At 41.0% G+C, this 17,788-nt stretch overlaps 1 protein-coding gene across 3 annotated transcripts in view; it reads right to left on the bottom strand.

Moving 5' to 3' along the window:
• Positions 1-17,788, bottom strand: part of PTPRT (protein tyrosine phosphatase receptor type T) — a 1,346,273-nt gene that overhangs the window by 42,149 nt on the left and 1,286,336 nt on the right. For all 3 annotated transcript variants that reach the window (XM_069077714.1, XM_069077712.1, XM_069077713.1), the window contains 4 exons: positions 14,116-14,152; positions 6,063-6,160; positions 5,130-5,246; positions 1,410-1,564 (listed from right to left, as the gene is read on the bottom strand). In XM_069077714.1, coding sequence (XP_068933815.1) covers positions 1,410-1,564; positions 5,130-5,246; positions 6,063-6,160; positions 14,116-14,152 — 407 coding nt within the window. The remainder of the gene's footprint in view (positions 1-1,409; positions 1,565-5,129; positions 5,247-6,062; positions 6,161-14,115; positions 14,153-17,788) is intronic.

Genomic DNA, 17,788 nt, shown 5'->3' with positions numbered 1-17,788 from the left:
GGCCCAACATATATCAGGCTAAGAAGATGCCAAGAAAACACTGGCTTAAGGTCGGGGTTCTTAGTCTTTTTGGGGGGTCACGGACCTCTTTGACAGTCCGGTGGAATTATGGACTCCTCAGAATGCATTTATTTTGGAGGCAATCAGAATTATGTAATCTGCCCAGTGTCTGAGACAGATTTGAACTCAGGTCCTTCTGATTCCAGGGCCAACACTCTACACTGCACCACCTAGCTGCCCTTCAGAATAGAGTTCTTAAATGTATAAAATGAAATAGCAAGGATTAAAAAAGAAACCCAAGGCTAGTGAAATAAAGATGTATTTTTTTTTCCCTTTCAAATTTACAGACTTCCTGAAATCTTTCAGTGGACCCTCAGGGGTCTGTGGAATCCACATTACCAATCTCTTTCTTAAGGGAAGGCTTGCCATGTCTTTTCTATGTGATCTCCCTGGAAGGAGAACAGAAGAAAGGTAGCATAATACCATAGCAATGTAGTGATTGATAGGTAGAAGGGACCTGGACTTCTTAGTCTGACCCCCATGCAGAAGAGCTTATGGAAAGTTAGTGCTGGGGTGGCTAGGTGGCACAGTGAATAGAGCACCGGCCCTGGAGTCAGGAGGATCTGAGTTCAAATGCGGCCTCAGATACTTAACACAAAAACTAGCCTTGTGACCTTGGGTAAGTCACTTAACCCCAACTGCCCTACCTTACCCCCTCCAAAAAGCAGAAAGAAAAACCTAAAAAACAACAACAAAAAAGAAAGTGCTGGAGGGACATTATTATGTGTGGACCATCTAGTCCAGGGTGGGGAACCTGCGACTTTAAGACCATCTAGGTTCTCAAGTACAGCCCTTTGACTGAATCCAAACTTCACAGAATAATCCCCTTTAATAAAAGAATTTGTTCTGTAAAACTTGGACTCAGTCAAAAGGCCACATGTGGCCTCAAGACCACAGGTTCCCCGCCCCTCATCTAGTCTAATCCCCTCCTTTATGGAGGGGAAACTCAAGCCTAGAAAGAGGAGAGGACTTGCTCAAGGTCACAGAGCTAGGTAGCATCAGTGCTGGTACTTCTGACACCCAGTTCAGTCAGTTTTCTCTGATGAGAGAAGGAAAGGAAACAAGTCCTTTTTAAGAGCCTAATATATGCCAGGGGCTGTGCTCAGCACTTTACAGGAATTGTCTTATTAGATCCTCACAGCCTTATTATCCTCATTTTACAGATGAGGAGACTGAGGCAAGCAGAGGTTAACAGACTTGCCCAGGATCACAGTGGAAGAAGGTACCTGAGGCCAGATTTGATTCTGGGTCTTCCTGACTCCATGCTCAGAGCTCTCTCCATCATGCTATCTATGGAAAGGGGGACAGAGAACGCACAGGAGAAGCCAGTCAGCTGCCTAAGCACATACCTGCAGTGGACCACGATGGGCCCTGCCTCGGGAGGGTTGAGGAATTTCACCTGCCGGACAAAGCCCAGTAGGCCTGTGGCATAGCACGGAACCCCATGGTCAGGCCAGCTGGTGAAATGGAACAGCCGGATTTCACGGATCTCATGGTAGCCTTTCTGAGGAGAAAACACACCCTGTGTCTTCTTTCATTCACCACAAGGCACATCATTGCTCCCTCCCTTCCCCCCTTTAGCTGTTCCTGCCAGGAGACTATGATGGAAAATCCATTGGTCAGATCAGAGCTGACTCTAGAAAATTACAATAATAAAAATAAAATTAATAATGATAATAGCGATAAAACAATGAATGTTTATATAGCACTGTATGTCAGGCACTGTGCTAAACACTTTACAATTATTTCATTTGAGCCTCACAAAACCTGGGAGGTAGGTGCTATCTGTACCCCCACTGGACAGATGAGGAAACTGAGGCATACAGAAGCTAAATGGCTTGCTCAGAGTGACACAGCTAGCAGGTATCTGAGGCCAGATTTGAACTCAGACCTTCCTGACTTCAGGCCTGGCCCTCTATCCATTGCACCACCTAGCTGTCTCACTTAAAGTTTTCTTAGGGAATGTCTTCAGAGGATGAACTAAGCACTACTTCAGAAGCTGTAATACTAATTGTTATTATAGTTGCCCACATTAATTCAGAACTTTATGGTTTACAAAATGCTTCCTTTACCATAGCCTTGCCAAATGGACAGTTTTAAATATAACCACTATGATGCCTAATTTATAAAGGATGAAACTGAGGCAGAATGGAAAGTTAAGTGACTTGTCCAAGAACATAAAAACAGTTAATATAATAGAATATAAAAAGCAGGATTTAAGCTCAGATCTCCTGATTCCAAAATATGGCACTGTGTCATCCATCCATCCATCCATCCACCCATCCATCCACCCATCCATCCATCCATCCATCCATCCATCCATCCATCCTATAGACACATAAGTGCCCATTTTTGCCAGGTGATATTCTAGGACCTTACCTTCTATTGGAGAAAAAGATGTGCACAGAATAATAAATATTAAACACATACAAAGTATACACAAAGAGAAACAGCATATATACACATGCTCACATATATATGTTTTTGGACATGGCTAATGCAGGAATTTGTTTTGCTTGATTATACATATTTATAATAGTTTTTTCTTTTCTTGCTTTTTACAGTGAGGGAGGGGAAAGTGGGAGGGAAAGAATTAGAGCTGAAAAGAAAATGAAATTGAAAAAAAAAAAGTAAAATAAACATGAAAATCATTAAAACAACAACAGCAAAATAATAAGATTCAAAAGATCTAATGATTTTTCTGAGACCCACAAACAATAAAGCACCGGCAAGGAGGAAGTTTGAAATCCTCAGTCATCTCCCTGAGTCTCACAGCCACCCTCAAAATGGGAATTTTCAGCCCCATTTCAACTCTCAGAATCCCAGAAACCTCAGGTTTGGAAAAGACTTTAAAAGTCATCGATTCCAATCTTTACTCAGAGTGAGAATCTCTTCTATGGCATCCTTGACATGTGGTCATTTGACCTTCCATTAAAAACCTCTGGCGATGAGAACTCACTACTCCCAGGGCAGCCCATTCCGCTGTTGGACAGCTCTGATAGTGATAAAGATTTTCTTTCTACTGAGTCAAAATCTTCCTTTCTGCTGCTTCTATCCAATACTCCTAGTTCTGCTCTCTGGGACCAGGCATAGAAAATCTAATTTCTTCCTTTATGTGACTGCCCTTTGTTTATAGCAATTATGTTGCCCCCAATTATACTCTTTTCTAGGCTAAGAATTTCTATTTTCTTCAACTGAGCGTGCTTTGACACGGTTTCCACTCCTCTTCCTCCTGGTCACCCTTATCTAGATGGGTCTTAGCTTGTCAGTGCTTTTCTTCCAATGTGGTTCCCAGGACTGACTGAAAATCCAGGCAGGGGCTGGTGAGAGCAAATAATAGCTGGTCAGTCATTCTCCCTATGCTAGCTAGCCCAGGGTTTCTTAACCTTTTTGTGTGTGTGTACCATGGACTGACACTTTTGGCAGTTTGGTGAAACCTATGGATGCCCTCTCTGAATAATGTTTTTAAATGCATAAATAAAATACACAGGATTATAAAAAATGATGATTATGATAAAATATAAATTATCAAATTGTAAAAAAAAAAAGTTCATGAATCCCAGGTTAACTCTGCTCTATGGTTCTCATAGACCTCACTCAGCCCAAGGTAATATTGTTGTTCAGTCCTTTCAGAATATTCATGACCCATTTGGGGTTTTCTTGGCAGAGATATTACAGTGGTTTGCCATTTCCTTCTCCAGTTCATTTTACAGATGAGGAAATTGAGGCAAACAGGGCTAAGTGAGCTGTTCAGGGTCACACAGCTAGGAAGTATCTGAGGCTGGATTTGATCTCAGGTTTTCCTGACTCCAGGCCTGGGACACTATATATTCTGTCACCTAGCTGTCCCCCAAGGTAAAAATTTTTTGCAATCATGTAATGGGTCACTGACGCTGAGTTTGAAATCTACTTAGCAGCTAGTGGCTAGTTCCCACAGACATCTTGCTATTCAGTGATCCTGCCATATGTACTGACATTGCACCTCATCACCCCCTCCCCCATATTCTCCTAAGGAGAGCTCTTTCTACAGAAGACTCTAGGAATTCTTTCAGGAATCATTCCCCTGCCTGCAGCTCCCTGCTGGAGCCAATACACTTAGTTCTGGAGCTCTGCGCCTTGGTGCTTAGCTCTTCTGACTGGCGAGTAAGCAAGTGTGAGCCTAAGCGCAGTATAGCTGGCCAGGCAGAGGCCATACTTTCCATCTGTCCACACCACATATCTTGCCATCTGCTCTCCTGCAGGAGGCCAGCTTCTCCCACTTCTATCTATTACTCTGAGAACAGTAATCAAATTATCACTACCATTATTTCTGGATAACATATAAGATCACCTGCTCTGTTGTTCCACTCAGCATTTCTCTGATTCTAAGAAATCAAAACTTTCTTCTGGTAACTACATATATGGATGTGTGTTATTTCCCCCATGGGAATGTTGGCCACTGGAGGGCAGGGATTGCCTTGCCTTTGTATTCCCAGCCACTAGCACAATGCTCAACACGTAAACACTCAAGAGATATTTTTTATTCATTCCTTCATCCATCTTTCCATTTCCTCCTCTTTGATCCTGCCCCTGTCTCTCTCCCTCCCCCCCTCTCTCTGTCTGTCTCTGTCTCTCTCTGTCTCTGTCTGTCTGTCTGTCTCTCTGCCTCTGTCTCTGTCTCTCTGTCTGTCTGTCTCTGAAACATTCTCCCTTCTTAGAAGAGATTGACCACCTTTTCCCCAATTACCACTATCTTCTTCACAGTTCATATTGGCCCATCCCCCTAACTCAGGCCAGATACATTTTCAAGTCCAAATACTAAAGCCAGTCAGTATAGATGAAGCTCATTGCAAAGATAAGCTGAAGTTATACAGAGCTTTATCAACACACATATACAGCACATATCAGCAAACTGGTCTTCCTCAGATCCATGTAGAGGAGTGAAAAGAAATAGATGGGGAGGGGGGAGGTTGTGGTCAAGCTGGTCTCCATAGCTAAAAATTATACATTTCTCCCTCCTCTTATATTTTGGCAAGTTTTCTCATTTCCCAAATGAGGCTTCATGATTAGCATCCAAAGGATAAGCTTACCTTTTGAACAGTAAATGTGCGTATGACATACTCAGCCAGCGGCTCTGTTTCAATTAATGTGACTTTAATATCTCCATAAACTTCTGTGTCATCTGGCCAATACCTAACACACTTTACCTGCAGCAAAAGGAGAGAGGACAGAAAATAGGAAGGGTAGAACTCAGCTTGAGAAGAGAAGAACAAACCTTATCACGAGCTTTCATTTTTTAAAAAATAAATACATGTAGGACTTAATGGGGATTTCAAGCTAACTCTACCTAGCTGACCTTAGTGCCTGCCATGATTTGTGTGTCAGAAATGGTGTAACATAGATTTAAAGACATGAAAGGCTGAAAAAGGAGGAAGAGAATGAAAGAAAATGCACAAGAAAACTAGAGGGCTTTATAAGCACCGGGTCAGAGTAAAAGAGTCAGAAGAAGGCCTTCAACATAGAGGATAAGGAGATAGTGGATCCATTCAAATACAGGAGGATGTCAATGCCTTGGTTGGGCAGCCACCATGCTGGGGCATGGCTAAGTTTACTCTAGTGCCTAGAGGGAATGGAGCAGTGTGAAACTCCAGTCAGCTTAAGCAAGGTAAGTGCTATCACAGCAGTACTAAAAAAGTTAAGTGTGGAAAGTAGAAAAAAAAAATGATTGAGGATATAAAGGTAAAATGATGGGGTGAAGAAGGCAAAGACCTAGAGGGATGAATATTAGGACCTTGGAGGAGAAAGGATATCAGACCCTAACAGGTGAGTATCCTGGGGTCCCAGTGGTACAGGGGCAGGGCTTCACATCTTATATAGGTATATTTTCTGTAAGACCCACTTTTTATTCTATCCCTCTAAAGGCAGCTAACTCTGTTCATGAAGAAGATGGAGACCAAGAATGGAGTTTTACTTTGCCTTAGCTTTTCGTGGCCACTGGAGAAATCATTATCTGAACAGCTTACCCTTCCCACTTCCACGAGATTTGTCACCATCACGACACTGGCTGAATTCTCCTGCCAAATCATCCTCCAAAAGTCCTTGACAGTTTCCTGCATTGGACCTACCAAGGAAGAAAAAACATGAAAGCCTTAGGATCTCCAGGTACAAGGTATCAGTTGGCCCCTTGTTCACAGTGTCACTTAAGGTAGTACAGGGGACTAAGGGCTATTGGAAAAGCCAGGCAAACAAAGATGATAATGAAGCTCAGGGTCTGTGTGCCCAAATATGAGGGTTGGATGCCTGACTGGGCTTCACTGATAACTTGCAGGGACAGACTGAGAAAGTCACTGGAGATTCATTTCTCATTTTGTGTATCCATTATAGGAGACTGTGAGGCATCTAGTTCTAAAGTTACAGTTGGAGCTATCCCTATAGTACAGCAAATTGTCTTTTTAGTCATTCAATGAACATTTGTCAATACGTACCAAACAGTCCTCTAGGCACCGAGGTCACAAAAACACAAATCAAAAATAGCCCCAGTCTTTAAGAAGCTTACATTCTGAGGCACGGGGTCAATGTGGGGCAGGAAAACAGCATTTACACACACCATGACATCATTGATTTTTGAGCTGGAAGGAACCTTCCAGGGTATCGAGTCCAATTCCCTTTTCTTCCAAATGAGGAAATAAGCCAGAGAGGTCAAGAGATTTGTCCAAGGTCACAGAGCTAGGAAGTATCTGAGATAAGATTCAAATTCAAGTCTTCCTGCCTCCAAATCCAGTATGCTATCTGTTCCAGTACTGGTTTTGAATTTCGCCTTAGACACTGTGTGGCCCTGAGCCACTCATTTAACCTCTTGAAACCCCAGTTTCCCCATTTATTAAATGGGTATAATAATAATACCTCTCAGCACAGTGTTTCGGTGCTGATCAAACAAGAAGATGTATGTAAAAGGTTTTGGAAACATTTAAGTGCCATGAAAAAAAGTCAGCTATTTTTATTATACACATACCTAGGGCTGTCCTTTTCTAAAAATCCCTTAGCCTTTATCAAGGCAACTTTGACCTTCACTGTAAGTTGATCTCATAGCACACATTTCCAAAACCCTTTCTCGTTTCAAAAAGAGCTCTGTGAGGTTGGTTGTACAGTGTTGCTGTTCCCCAAAAGGTGAAGTAGCTGGAGTGGCAAGGTCACATGGCTAGGAAGTGGCAGAACCAATTACAGTTTGGTGTTGGAAGGGCACGGGCACTAGAGTCAGAGGATCTGGCTTCCAACCTTACCTGTGATGCTTTCTAGCTATGCATTAGGCAAGTCACCTACCCCTTCTGCATCTGTTTCCTCATTTGTAAAATGAAGGGGTTCCTTAGATGGACTTTTCCAGAGGTCCCTTCCAGATCTTGGTCTATGACTTTTATTTTACAAAGAGAATAAGTTAATAGAACCAGGATCCAAACTCTGGTCTTCTTACTGTGCTCCACAAATCTGCTAATTCTTTCCTGGTTTCCTGACTCATTGCACTTTATATAGGCTTGGTGCAAATATGTCATGCAGCTTCTTACTTTCCTAGGCAGGATATGTCTGTGTGCCCTTTGGGGAAGGAGGAGAAAAGCATGGCATGATTTGCCCCAAAGTCCTGGGCCACCTTAGGGAAGGCCCTCGACTCAGGGGAACCTGTCAGCTCTGATACGCACAGCTGTCTTGACAACTGTGACCAGCATGGCAATCACAGATCCCAGTCCTTGTGTGCCCATGTGCAAAGCAGTCCATGAAACAATTGACTAAGCAACGCTGAAGCTGCCCCTGTTTCCTGTCAGAGTGTTTGGGTTTTGAACCTGATCCCCCAAAGTACTCTCTAGAATATTCCTGTGGGGAACTGGGACTTATTGACATTTGCTAGCTATATTGCTTCATTGCTATGTTGACCTCGGATACTACTTGACCATCAGAGAATCATAGAATTGTGTAAAGTTGGATGTCAAAGGGGTCTTAGAGATCAGCTGGAATCGTAGTCTCCAAACTCTTTTGATCAACAAAACATTTTTGGCACCTCCAGTGTTTGTACAAAGTTATATACATGCCATAACCTATATCAAATTGCTTGCTTTCTCAATGCAGGCTGGAGAAGAAAAGAAGAGGAGAATTTGGAACTCAAAAATGAAAAAAAAAACAAATGCTGAAATAGTTTTTACATGTAATTGGGGGGGAAGTAAGATATTAAATTAAAAAATAAAAAATTAAGTTATATACACGCACTACTATACTTGTATGCATTATAAAATTTATGCAAAAATAGAAATTAAAAAAGTAGATAAAGATAAAATAACAATTGTTTCTAGAGACAATGAGGAGCCATAGGAGTTTCCTGAGTATTAGAGTGACATGAGCAGATCTGTGCTTTAGAAAAAATCACTTTGGCAGCTGTGTGGAATGGATTGGAGAGGAAAGAACCTAGACCCATTAGGAGGCCATTAAGAGAGTCCAGGTGCGAGGGCATGAGAACCTGAACCAGGGTAGGGGCCTGTGTGAGTGGAGAGGAGGGGACAGTGAGTGATATCTGGAGGTAGAAGTGAGTTTGGGCAATGGAGTGAACACCTGGGGTGAGGGACAGGGAGGGGTTGAAAATGAGACCAACGTTGTGCACCTGGGTTATTGAAACAATGGTGGCGTCGTCCATAATAACAGGGAATTTTGGGAAAGAGGTAGGTTTGGGAGGAAAGAAAATACAATTTTCCTATTACTGTTGTTAACCAGACCAGAACCAGCCTCTAACCTGTGGGTGACCAGAGCCAAACAGAGCAGTCTAGAGACAGGAGAATCAGAACACAAAGCAGAACTTTAACTAATTTCAGTGAGGAAAATGATGTATGCATATGGAAGCCCCGCCCCCCCCCCCGAAGGAGGGCGCACCGCTGATAAAGCTGGGGCCACTTATATACAGGAAAAGGGTTGGCTCACAACACAATCATTCTTAGAGCCTGAGATAGTTTTCATGGTTAGCATTTCTTGGGACAATACAGGTATTTTTGGATTCCATGGGAAGTCATTGTCTCAAGTCTTAGAAGTAGTGCCCACACTGTGGGGCATAGAACCAGAGTTCTGTGATAGGAACAGGAGTGCAGTATCTGTCAGTGACAAGGAACAGGGACTGTGAATATATGATGGATGGCCCTGGGAAATACGGGGAGATAAAGCCCTCAGTGAACACCTGGTGCTGGTCCAAGCGATACACTTTGCTAGAGGGTGACATCATCCTAAGCACAAAGGATTATTGTTATGCCAAGCTTAGGACACAACCTGTTCTGGGAAACAGGGTATTTCCAAAATATTTTGACACTGTTGATTATACCACCATTCTTCCAGTGAGTCAAAGTCACACACCAGGTGTCATTCTCATATTCCATGTACCTATGATCCTTTAACATAGAAGCTGCTAAATCCTGTGTAAACCTAACTGTGACTCCTTGATATTTGAATTGTTTCTTTCTGGCTGCTTTCAGTATTTTCTCCTTCACCTGAGAGTTCTGGAATTTGACTATAATGTTCCTGGGAATTTTTATTTTGGGATCTCTTTCAGGAGGTGATTGGTAGATTCTTTCAATTACTATTTTACCCTCTATTTCTAGGATATCAAGGCAGTGTTCTTTAATGATTTTTTGAAAGATGCTGTACAGGTTCTTTTTTTTTATCATGGCTTTCAGGTGTTCTAATAATTCTTTAATTATCTCTCCTGGTTCTATTTTCCAGGTCAGTTGTTTTTCTAATGAAGTATTTTACATTTTCTTCTACTTTTTCATTCTTTTGATTTTGTTTGATTGATCCTTGATGCCTCAGGAGTCATTAGTTTCCACTTGCCCAATTTTAATGGAATTATTTTCTTCATTGAATTTTTGTACTTCCTTTTCTGTTTGGCCAGTTCTACTTTTTAAGGAGTTGGTTTCTTTTTCTAAGTAGTTGACTCCTTTTTCATGAATCTCTTGCATAACTCTTATCTTTTCCCAATTTTTCTTCTATCTTTGTCATTTGATTTTTAAAATCCTTTTTGAACTCTCCCATAAGGGCTTTTTGGGCTTGAGATCAATTCACATCTCTCTTTGAGGGATTTTGACACGGCTGTCCTCTTCTGAGTTTGTATTTTCATCTTCTCTATTGCTATAGTAGCTTCCGATGGTCAGGGCTTTTTGTTTGTTTGTTTTTGCTCATTTTCCAGCCTATGTCTTGACTTAAAGTTGAGCTCTGCTCCTAAGGCACAGGGGGGTACTGTCCTCAGCTTCTTGTGTGAAGGGCCAGGGAGCTGGTTTTTGGCTTTCTGTATCGGGGGCTACAGGATTGGCAGCTCACCTGTTGCATTGGTTTCTCCCAGCCTAATCTAGCCAGATATTCAGGGTGTCTCTGGGTCTGCCCACTAGCCTGCTGCTTTGGAATTGGAAGCCCCACAGCTGGCCTGTTGTGCCTGTTCTATTGAGTAAGGACTGAGGGGCCTTGGTTGCTGATCTGTGTGCTGTGGTTAAGAGTCTCCCTCTGGCCTGCCTGGATACAGCCTATGATGTGCTCCCCACTTACCCAAGTGAGACAGACATTTTCTGCAGTCCTTGTAAGTTATCTTGGGATGGGAAATTGTTTTACCTTGTCCTTTTGGGGTCTCATCACTCTAGAATTTATTTTGAGGCATGATTTAAAGTGATTTCAAGGGAAATTGTGGAGAGCTCAGGCAACTTCCTACCTTTTCTCTACCATCTTGGCTCTGGCTCTGCTAGAGGTATCGTTCTCAATTTCTTCTCTTTCATCCTCCATATTCAGTCTCTTGCCAGGTCTTGTTGATTCTACCTTTGTAACATCTCTGATATATATTTCCTTTTCTCTTATGACACTACTGCACATGGTCTACACCCCCACTACCTCATGCCTAAACTATTTTAATAGCCTGAAGATTTGTCTTCAAATCTGTAGTCTCTCCCCATTCGAGTTCATCCTCTACTCAGCTAATTGATTTTCCTAAAGCTCAAGTGTGACCGTATTACCTCCCTACTCCCTCTTGATGAACTCCAGTGGCTTCCTACTGCCTCTAGGATCCGATGCAAAGTCCTGTTTGACATTAAAAGACCTTATTACCTAACCACATTCTACCTTTTTAGTCTTCTTACACCTTTTACTGTCTCCCACATCCAGTGTTACTCGTTTATTTCCTGTTCCTCATATAAGACACTCCATCTTTTGATTCTATGGATTTTCATAGGTTGTCCTCCCTGTTCAGAATTCTCTTCCTCCTTGTCTCCATCTCCTGGCCTCCTCAGCTTCCTTCAAGACCCAGCTAGAATCCTACTTGCTACAAGAAGCCTTTCCCAATTTCCCTTAATGCTCATGCCTTACCTCTTTTAATGATTTCCAATTTATCCTGTATTTATCTTGTTAATACATAGTTGTTTGCATATGGTCTCCCCCATTAGACCGTGAGCTCCTTGAGAGTAGAGACTGTTGTTTCTTTTTCCTTTGAGTCCCCAAAGTTTTATAGTACTGTGCCCAGCCCATAAGAGACACTGAGTAAATGCTTGTTGATTGATTCTTCCAAAATTAAAAGGAATAGAATAGGGGGAGGATTTTCCCAATTGATTCTGTCACAGCTGCTGTGATGGTATATTGGTAGAGATTTAATTACATCTGACCTAAGCAGCTCATACTTATAAGGGGGGAAATTAGTAATTTGTAAATCTGACAAAGTGAGCTGGGTGATGGCATGTTGGAAGTGAAATAAATGTGGTTGTGTTGGAGGCAAATTCTTCCATTGCCCATTACAGGCTTCCTATCTCTCTGACTGGTTGACCACATAATCCCTGGAGTCAAGCCACAGTGGAGGATGGGAAGTGCAGCCTCTACTTACAAGACCTTTGATTTAGACAAATCTTTTTGTTTGTAAAGAGGAGGGAAATGAATGAAAGCCAGAGAAGCAGCACTAGTTTGTGACAGTGCGTAGAGAGAGACCAGGCCTTGAGGCTTCCTAGTGCATGGCCTTTTTCAGTAAACTGCACTTTTACTTGTGCTCATGACTCCCAGGTTTTTGGTTTTTGGTTTCTATTCTTTTAGGTGTCAATTTCTATTTCACACTCTTAAATTGCCCATGTTTTAGGTAGTTCTGTAGTTCAGAAAAGAGGAATAAAAGAATTGAACCAATTTAGAGAACTTGAATCAGATTCAGAGCAAGAAGGAATCTTAATGGGTATCCAGCCCTGTTGCTTCATTTTATAGATGAGGAAACTGAGGCCAAAACAAGTTAAATGATTTGACCAAGGTCATTTGAGTAGTAGTAAATGACAGAGTCAAGTTTTGGCTCAGTTCTTTTGATTAAAGATCCAGGCTATTGCAATAATGTAGGCACATTTCCATAGTATTATATTGCTGGATATTAAGCTCATTCTTAGGTTGGATGGGACAAGACCCGCTTCAAGAAAGCTAAGCCTAGAGGCACAGATTTGGTGTGTCAACAATAAGTATCCCCTTTTTATGCCACACTCTTCACATTCAACACTATTCTTTGTATATCGTCCTTTATCTGAAATACTTCTGTCAGACTTCCCATCAGCTTCCCATTCCCCATCACCACAATAACCTACATAGATCATGTTGAATTTATGGTGTTCGGAGATCCTGCTGTCCAATTTCTGCCACAAAGTCAGTTCATAGTAATTTCCCCTACCCTCTTCCACTTTTACAATTGACGTAACTCCCATACACTCTAAAAGTTGATGGCCATGCTCTGAATGGTGGTGAAGTTTTGCACCCCATCATGACCCAAGGCTTAAAGAGTTTTAAGAGTTGCATATGATAATGGTAAAACACATAGGAAGAGACATTCCCTATTTATTGTGTTTGCAGTTGAGGGCATTTCTGCAACAACCTTCCCTGTAGATCACAGAAGGTTGGAACCTTAGAGAACATCTCATCTAACTTTTTCATTTTACAGTTTAGGAAACTATAGCCCAGAGAGTGAAATGATTCTCCCATGGTCATGTAATTGGTAAGTACAAGAGTTAAAGGCTTCTGATGCCTTGTTCACTGCTCTCTCCATTACACCAAATCACTTGTGTTTCTGAAGAGTAGGGTGGACTCAATATACTCTGGACTGCTATGATAGGACCTTGATCATTCCTCATCCCAATGACCTCTATACAAGTGACTCGCAGGTCTCTAATTGAAGCTTTAGCCTCTTTCTTGAGCTCTGTGCTCACATCATCAATTGGTTTTGGGGCATTTCCAAATGTAAGCCATGTGTAAATCCCATTTTTCACTCCACACATATAAAAAAGAATCCATTATTTTTCTTCTAAAACTTTCAGTACTTCCTAACTTCCCCATTTCTATTGAAGGTGCTACCATGCTTTTAAGGCATACAGATTCACAACCTCAGAGTCAACCTACTCATTCTAACATCTCCAACTACTCATTCACTCTCATCCCCAGTATCTGATAAACTTCTGAGTATTGTAAATTCTACTTCCACAATATCTCTAGCACCTGTCTTGTCCTGTCTGCTCACACAGCCACTCCCCTTGTTCAGGCCCTCATCACCTTTCACCTTAATTATAGTGTTCACTTCCCTACATCTGGTCTCCTATCTAAGCTATCCTTTACACACCTGTCATGGTGACCTGCCAATGATCATGTCTGACCACATTCTCCTCTGCTCAAAAACCTCCAGGACTTCTCTTTGCATTTAAATCCCTTCACAAACTGGTTCCAGCCTACCTATGTAGGTTTGTTATACATTACTGCCCTTTGTATGCCTATATTGTGAAAGAACTGACCTACACGCTGCTCCCCACACATGGTGTTCCATATATAGTTGCTTTGCGTAGGTTACCTCCATGCTTGGAATGCACTTCCTTCTCACTTATACCTCTCTGAGTCCTAGGCTGGCTTTTTCATGAGGCCTTTCCTGAATGATACAAAGAAAGGCATGACTAGGCAGAGTGGGTAGATGAGAATTTGTGAACCCTCATCCCCCTTTTCTCCTACAGTCATTCAGATGGAGCTCTGATCTGATAGACCTTTTGGTTACCTAAAGAAGGTAAGGAATGCACTTACCTTGAGTGGCAATGTAATGACGAGGTCGGTGGTATCCCTAAATAAGAAAAGAAGGAGAAACAGTCAATGGATACCATACAGAGTTGGAGGAAATAGTACATTCTCCGGCTTTGAAGACCAGTCCAACTGCTCCTTCCAGGTGTGGCTGCTGGCACAGACAGCTTTAGAAGCACATGCGTGCTGACATTACTCTTTTTCATGTACACTATGGCCTGGCCTAAGCTGCTCAGAAGGGAAACCAGGCAGAGAAGAGAAAGAGCTGGCTGCTGCACACCTATCAATCAAACAATAATAATATTAATTTATTTAGTGCTCATGACAGCTATCTGAAGAAAGCTAGTAGGGTGGGTATTAAATCCATTCTATAGATGAGGAAATTGTGGGCTAGCAAGGATCACATATTTCAAAACCAGAGAGGATGGCAGAGGCCACCTTACCAGAGTAGTAGACTTTCCTCCAACAGCCTTGACACATGGTCATGTAGAAGCTATATTCTCCTGAAGAAAGACATTCTAGAAGCAGCACATCACACTTTTGGACACATTTAGTTACTAGGACTTTTACCTATTTTGCTTAGTGGTTTATACATGTCTAACTCTTTATGACCCCATTTGGGTTCTTCTTGGCAGAGATACTAGAGTGGTTTGCCATTTGCTTCTCCAGATAATTTTATAGATGAGAAAAGTGAGGCAAATAGGGTTAAGTGACTTGCACAGGGTCACACAGCTGGGAAGCATCTGAGGCTGGATTTGAACTCAGGACTTCCTGACTCCAGGCAGAATGTTCTACCTCTCTGCCACCTAGCTGCCCTTTCCCACCTTAGATTGAGCTAAAATCTGCCTCTCCACAGTACAGAGTTTAAATAACTTGCCTTGGGTTATCCACAATCATCAGAAGAGGTATTTGATCCAAGAGTCTATTACTTTTTAAACTAAGTTACAATACCCAAGTATCTACAGAGTACTATGTGGCCAGCTTGTACCAGGTTTCATAAAGGAGAAAGAGAAGCCTAGGAGTAGAGTATTAAAATAGTCATTAATGAGTTAATATCCAGTTGGACAGAGGCTTCCAAGAGTGTTCCAGAGACCTGTCTTTGGCTCTTTGCTTTTCAACACTGTTGCTAATGACTTGGATGAAACCTGAGATGTCATTCTTGTCAAATTTTCAAATTTCATGAAGTTAGAAGGGAAATAACAAAAAGCATGAAAGAATCAGGGTACAAAAGTGTTCCAACCAGTTATTAAAATGATGGGTCGAGTCAAACCAGACAGAACAAGAAGAAATGCAAAATTTTATATTTGAGTTCAAATAATCAATTTCCCAAGTACTGAATGGTGGGTGTAAAGCCAAGCAATAATTCATGTATAAAATGTGGGGGATTTATTGTAGAAGAAATTATTGGCAAGGTGCAGTTTGGACTAGACAACCTTTGAGATTCCTTTCAGATATGAATTTCTATGATTCTTTGATCTGCAAAATGGAGATAATATATATACACTATCCATTTCACAGCGTGATTGTAAGAAAAATTGCATTGATAACTGCTACAAATGGGATGGAAATTGAAATTATTCTTATTAACACGGTGGGGGGGAGGAAGAGAGAGAAAAATCTGACTACATTTTGAGCTAGTGAATCAAAAGAGAATGTTAATAGTATGTCCTCACTCCCAATATACTATGTTCTTCTCTCCTCCACCTAAAATTTATTTCAACCTGGAAAAACTTACATGAACTAATACAAAGTGAAGTGAGCAGAATCAGGACAACACCGTATAGAGTAACAGCAATATTGTACAATGATTAACCGTGAATGACTTAGCTACTCTCAGCAAGTTCCAAAGGACTCATGATGGAAAATGCTATTTACTACCACAGAAAAAGAATTGATGGAGTTTAAATGCAGATTGAAGCATGCTATTTTTCACTTTATTTTTTCATGTTTGTTTTCTTTTGGTCTGTTTCTTCCTTCACAACACAACTAATATGGAAATATATTTTACATGATATGCAGAGATATAACCTGTATCAAACTGCTTAGCATATTAGGGAAGAAAGAGGTGAGGGAGGGAAGGTGAAAATTTGGAATTCAAAATAAAAAAATGAATGTCAAAAATCATCTTTACATGTAATTAAGAAAATAAAATACTAGAGTAAAACATTATTTTAAAAATTGATGCCTTTGACTTTATATCACATTCATTTCCAGACATTAGACCTTCCCTCTCTCCTTGCCAATTTTGCCTTCCCTTGTAACAAAGACTTAAAAAGAAAAAAAATAATTTATTGACTATGAAAGCATAGGACTTCAACTTCGTGATGATTGGAAGGAAGTTTATTTTCTCTACTCTTATTCAGGGTCAAGCTTTGTTATTATAGTTATTAAGCATTTAGTTTTGTTACATTATTCTTTCTATTTACATTGTTGTAGTCACTATGTATATTGTTTTCTAGGTTCTATTTAATCCACCTTGCATCAGTTCATTTAACTGTTCTTGTGTTCATCTGAATACTTCCCATTTGCCATATCTTATGGTACAGTGATATTCTATTGGACAGTTAGGTGGCAGAGTGACTAAAATGCTGGTCCTGGAGTCAGGACAACTCCATTTCCTGAGTTCAAATCTGACTTCAGAAATTAACTAGCTGTGAGACCCTGGGCAAGTCACTTAACGTCATTTGCCTCAGTTATTCATCTATAAAATGAACTGGAGAAAGAAATGGCAAACCACTCTTTGCCAAGAAAACTCCAAATGGGGTCACAAAAAGTCAGATACAACTGAAAAATGACTAAACAAAAAACGGCAAATACTCTGTTACATTCACGTACTATAATTTGATTGCCCTTGTCCAATTGATAGGCACCTACAATGTTTCTAGGTCTTGTTACCAAAAAAAAAATGGTGCTATGAAGATTTTAGTACATGCAGGGCATTACACTCTCTTTGACCAGCTTGGGATATAAACCTAGCAGTGGGACCTCCACATCAATAGGTTGGGACAATTTTAGTCACCCAAATTGCTTTCCAGAATGGTTGGCCCAATTTGCGGTCCCGCAAGAGTGTTTTAGCTTTCCTTTCTTCCTACACCTCCTACCTCCTTTGACAACAAAAACACATATATATTTTTCCAATAAAGGAAGATGGATTATTAACTTGGTATAAGAAAACTTCTAGCCAGAAAAGAACTTTTAATTCATTTAAATCCCACCTACACAGCACACAAATACTCTGAAAACCAGTAATAGGCCTTCCCCCATATGACTATGGGGAATGTGAAATAGGTTTGTATCCAAAATACATTTATCTCACTCTACACTCATGCATCTGTTACTTATTTGGGACCCAGATACAATATTTATTTTTAAGCTAGTCATTTATAACAGATTCAAGTAGCCAGTGCTTTCAGAGGCATAGAAATAAAGCCAATGAACAGACGCTTCAGTCGGCAACCACAGACTCTTGAGACACAGGCATGCCTTGTAATGTCCATTCCAATTATCCAAATAGATTCATTTTAATGAAGCTTTATTATTTCTTTCCTTTTGTAGTGAATTAATGACCCATTCTTGGATGCGCTGATTATATCATGGATAGTCGGCCGGCTGTTTGGGGAGACGCTGCCTCTCTACACAGAAATGGGATGACGGAAAGAGTCCTGGGCTCCACAGACCT

Source organism: Petaurus breviceps, unplaced genomic scaffold, assembly GCF_028583685.1.
Source record: "Petaurus breviceps papuanus isolate PSGF00001 unplaced genomic scaffold, PetGlider_PUasm1.0 90994, whole genome shotgun sequence".
NCBI lineage: Eukaryota > Metazoa > Chordata > Mammalia > Diprotodontia > Petauridae > Petaurus > Petaurus breviceps.
Note: the sequence above shows the minus strand (reverse complement) of the source record. Positions and strands in the feature narration are given on the sequence as shown.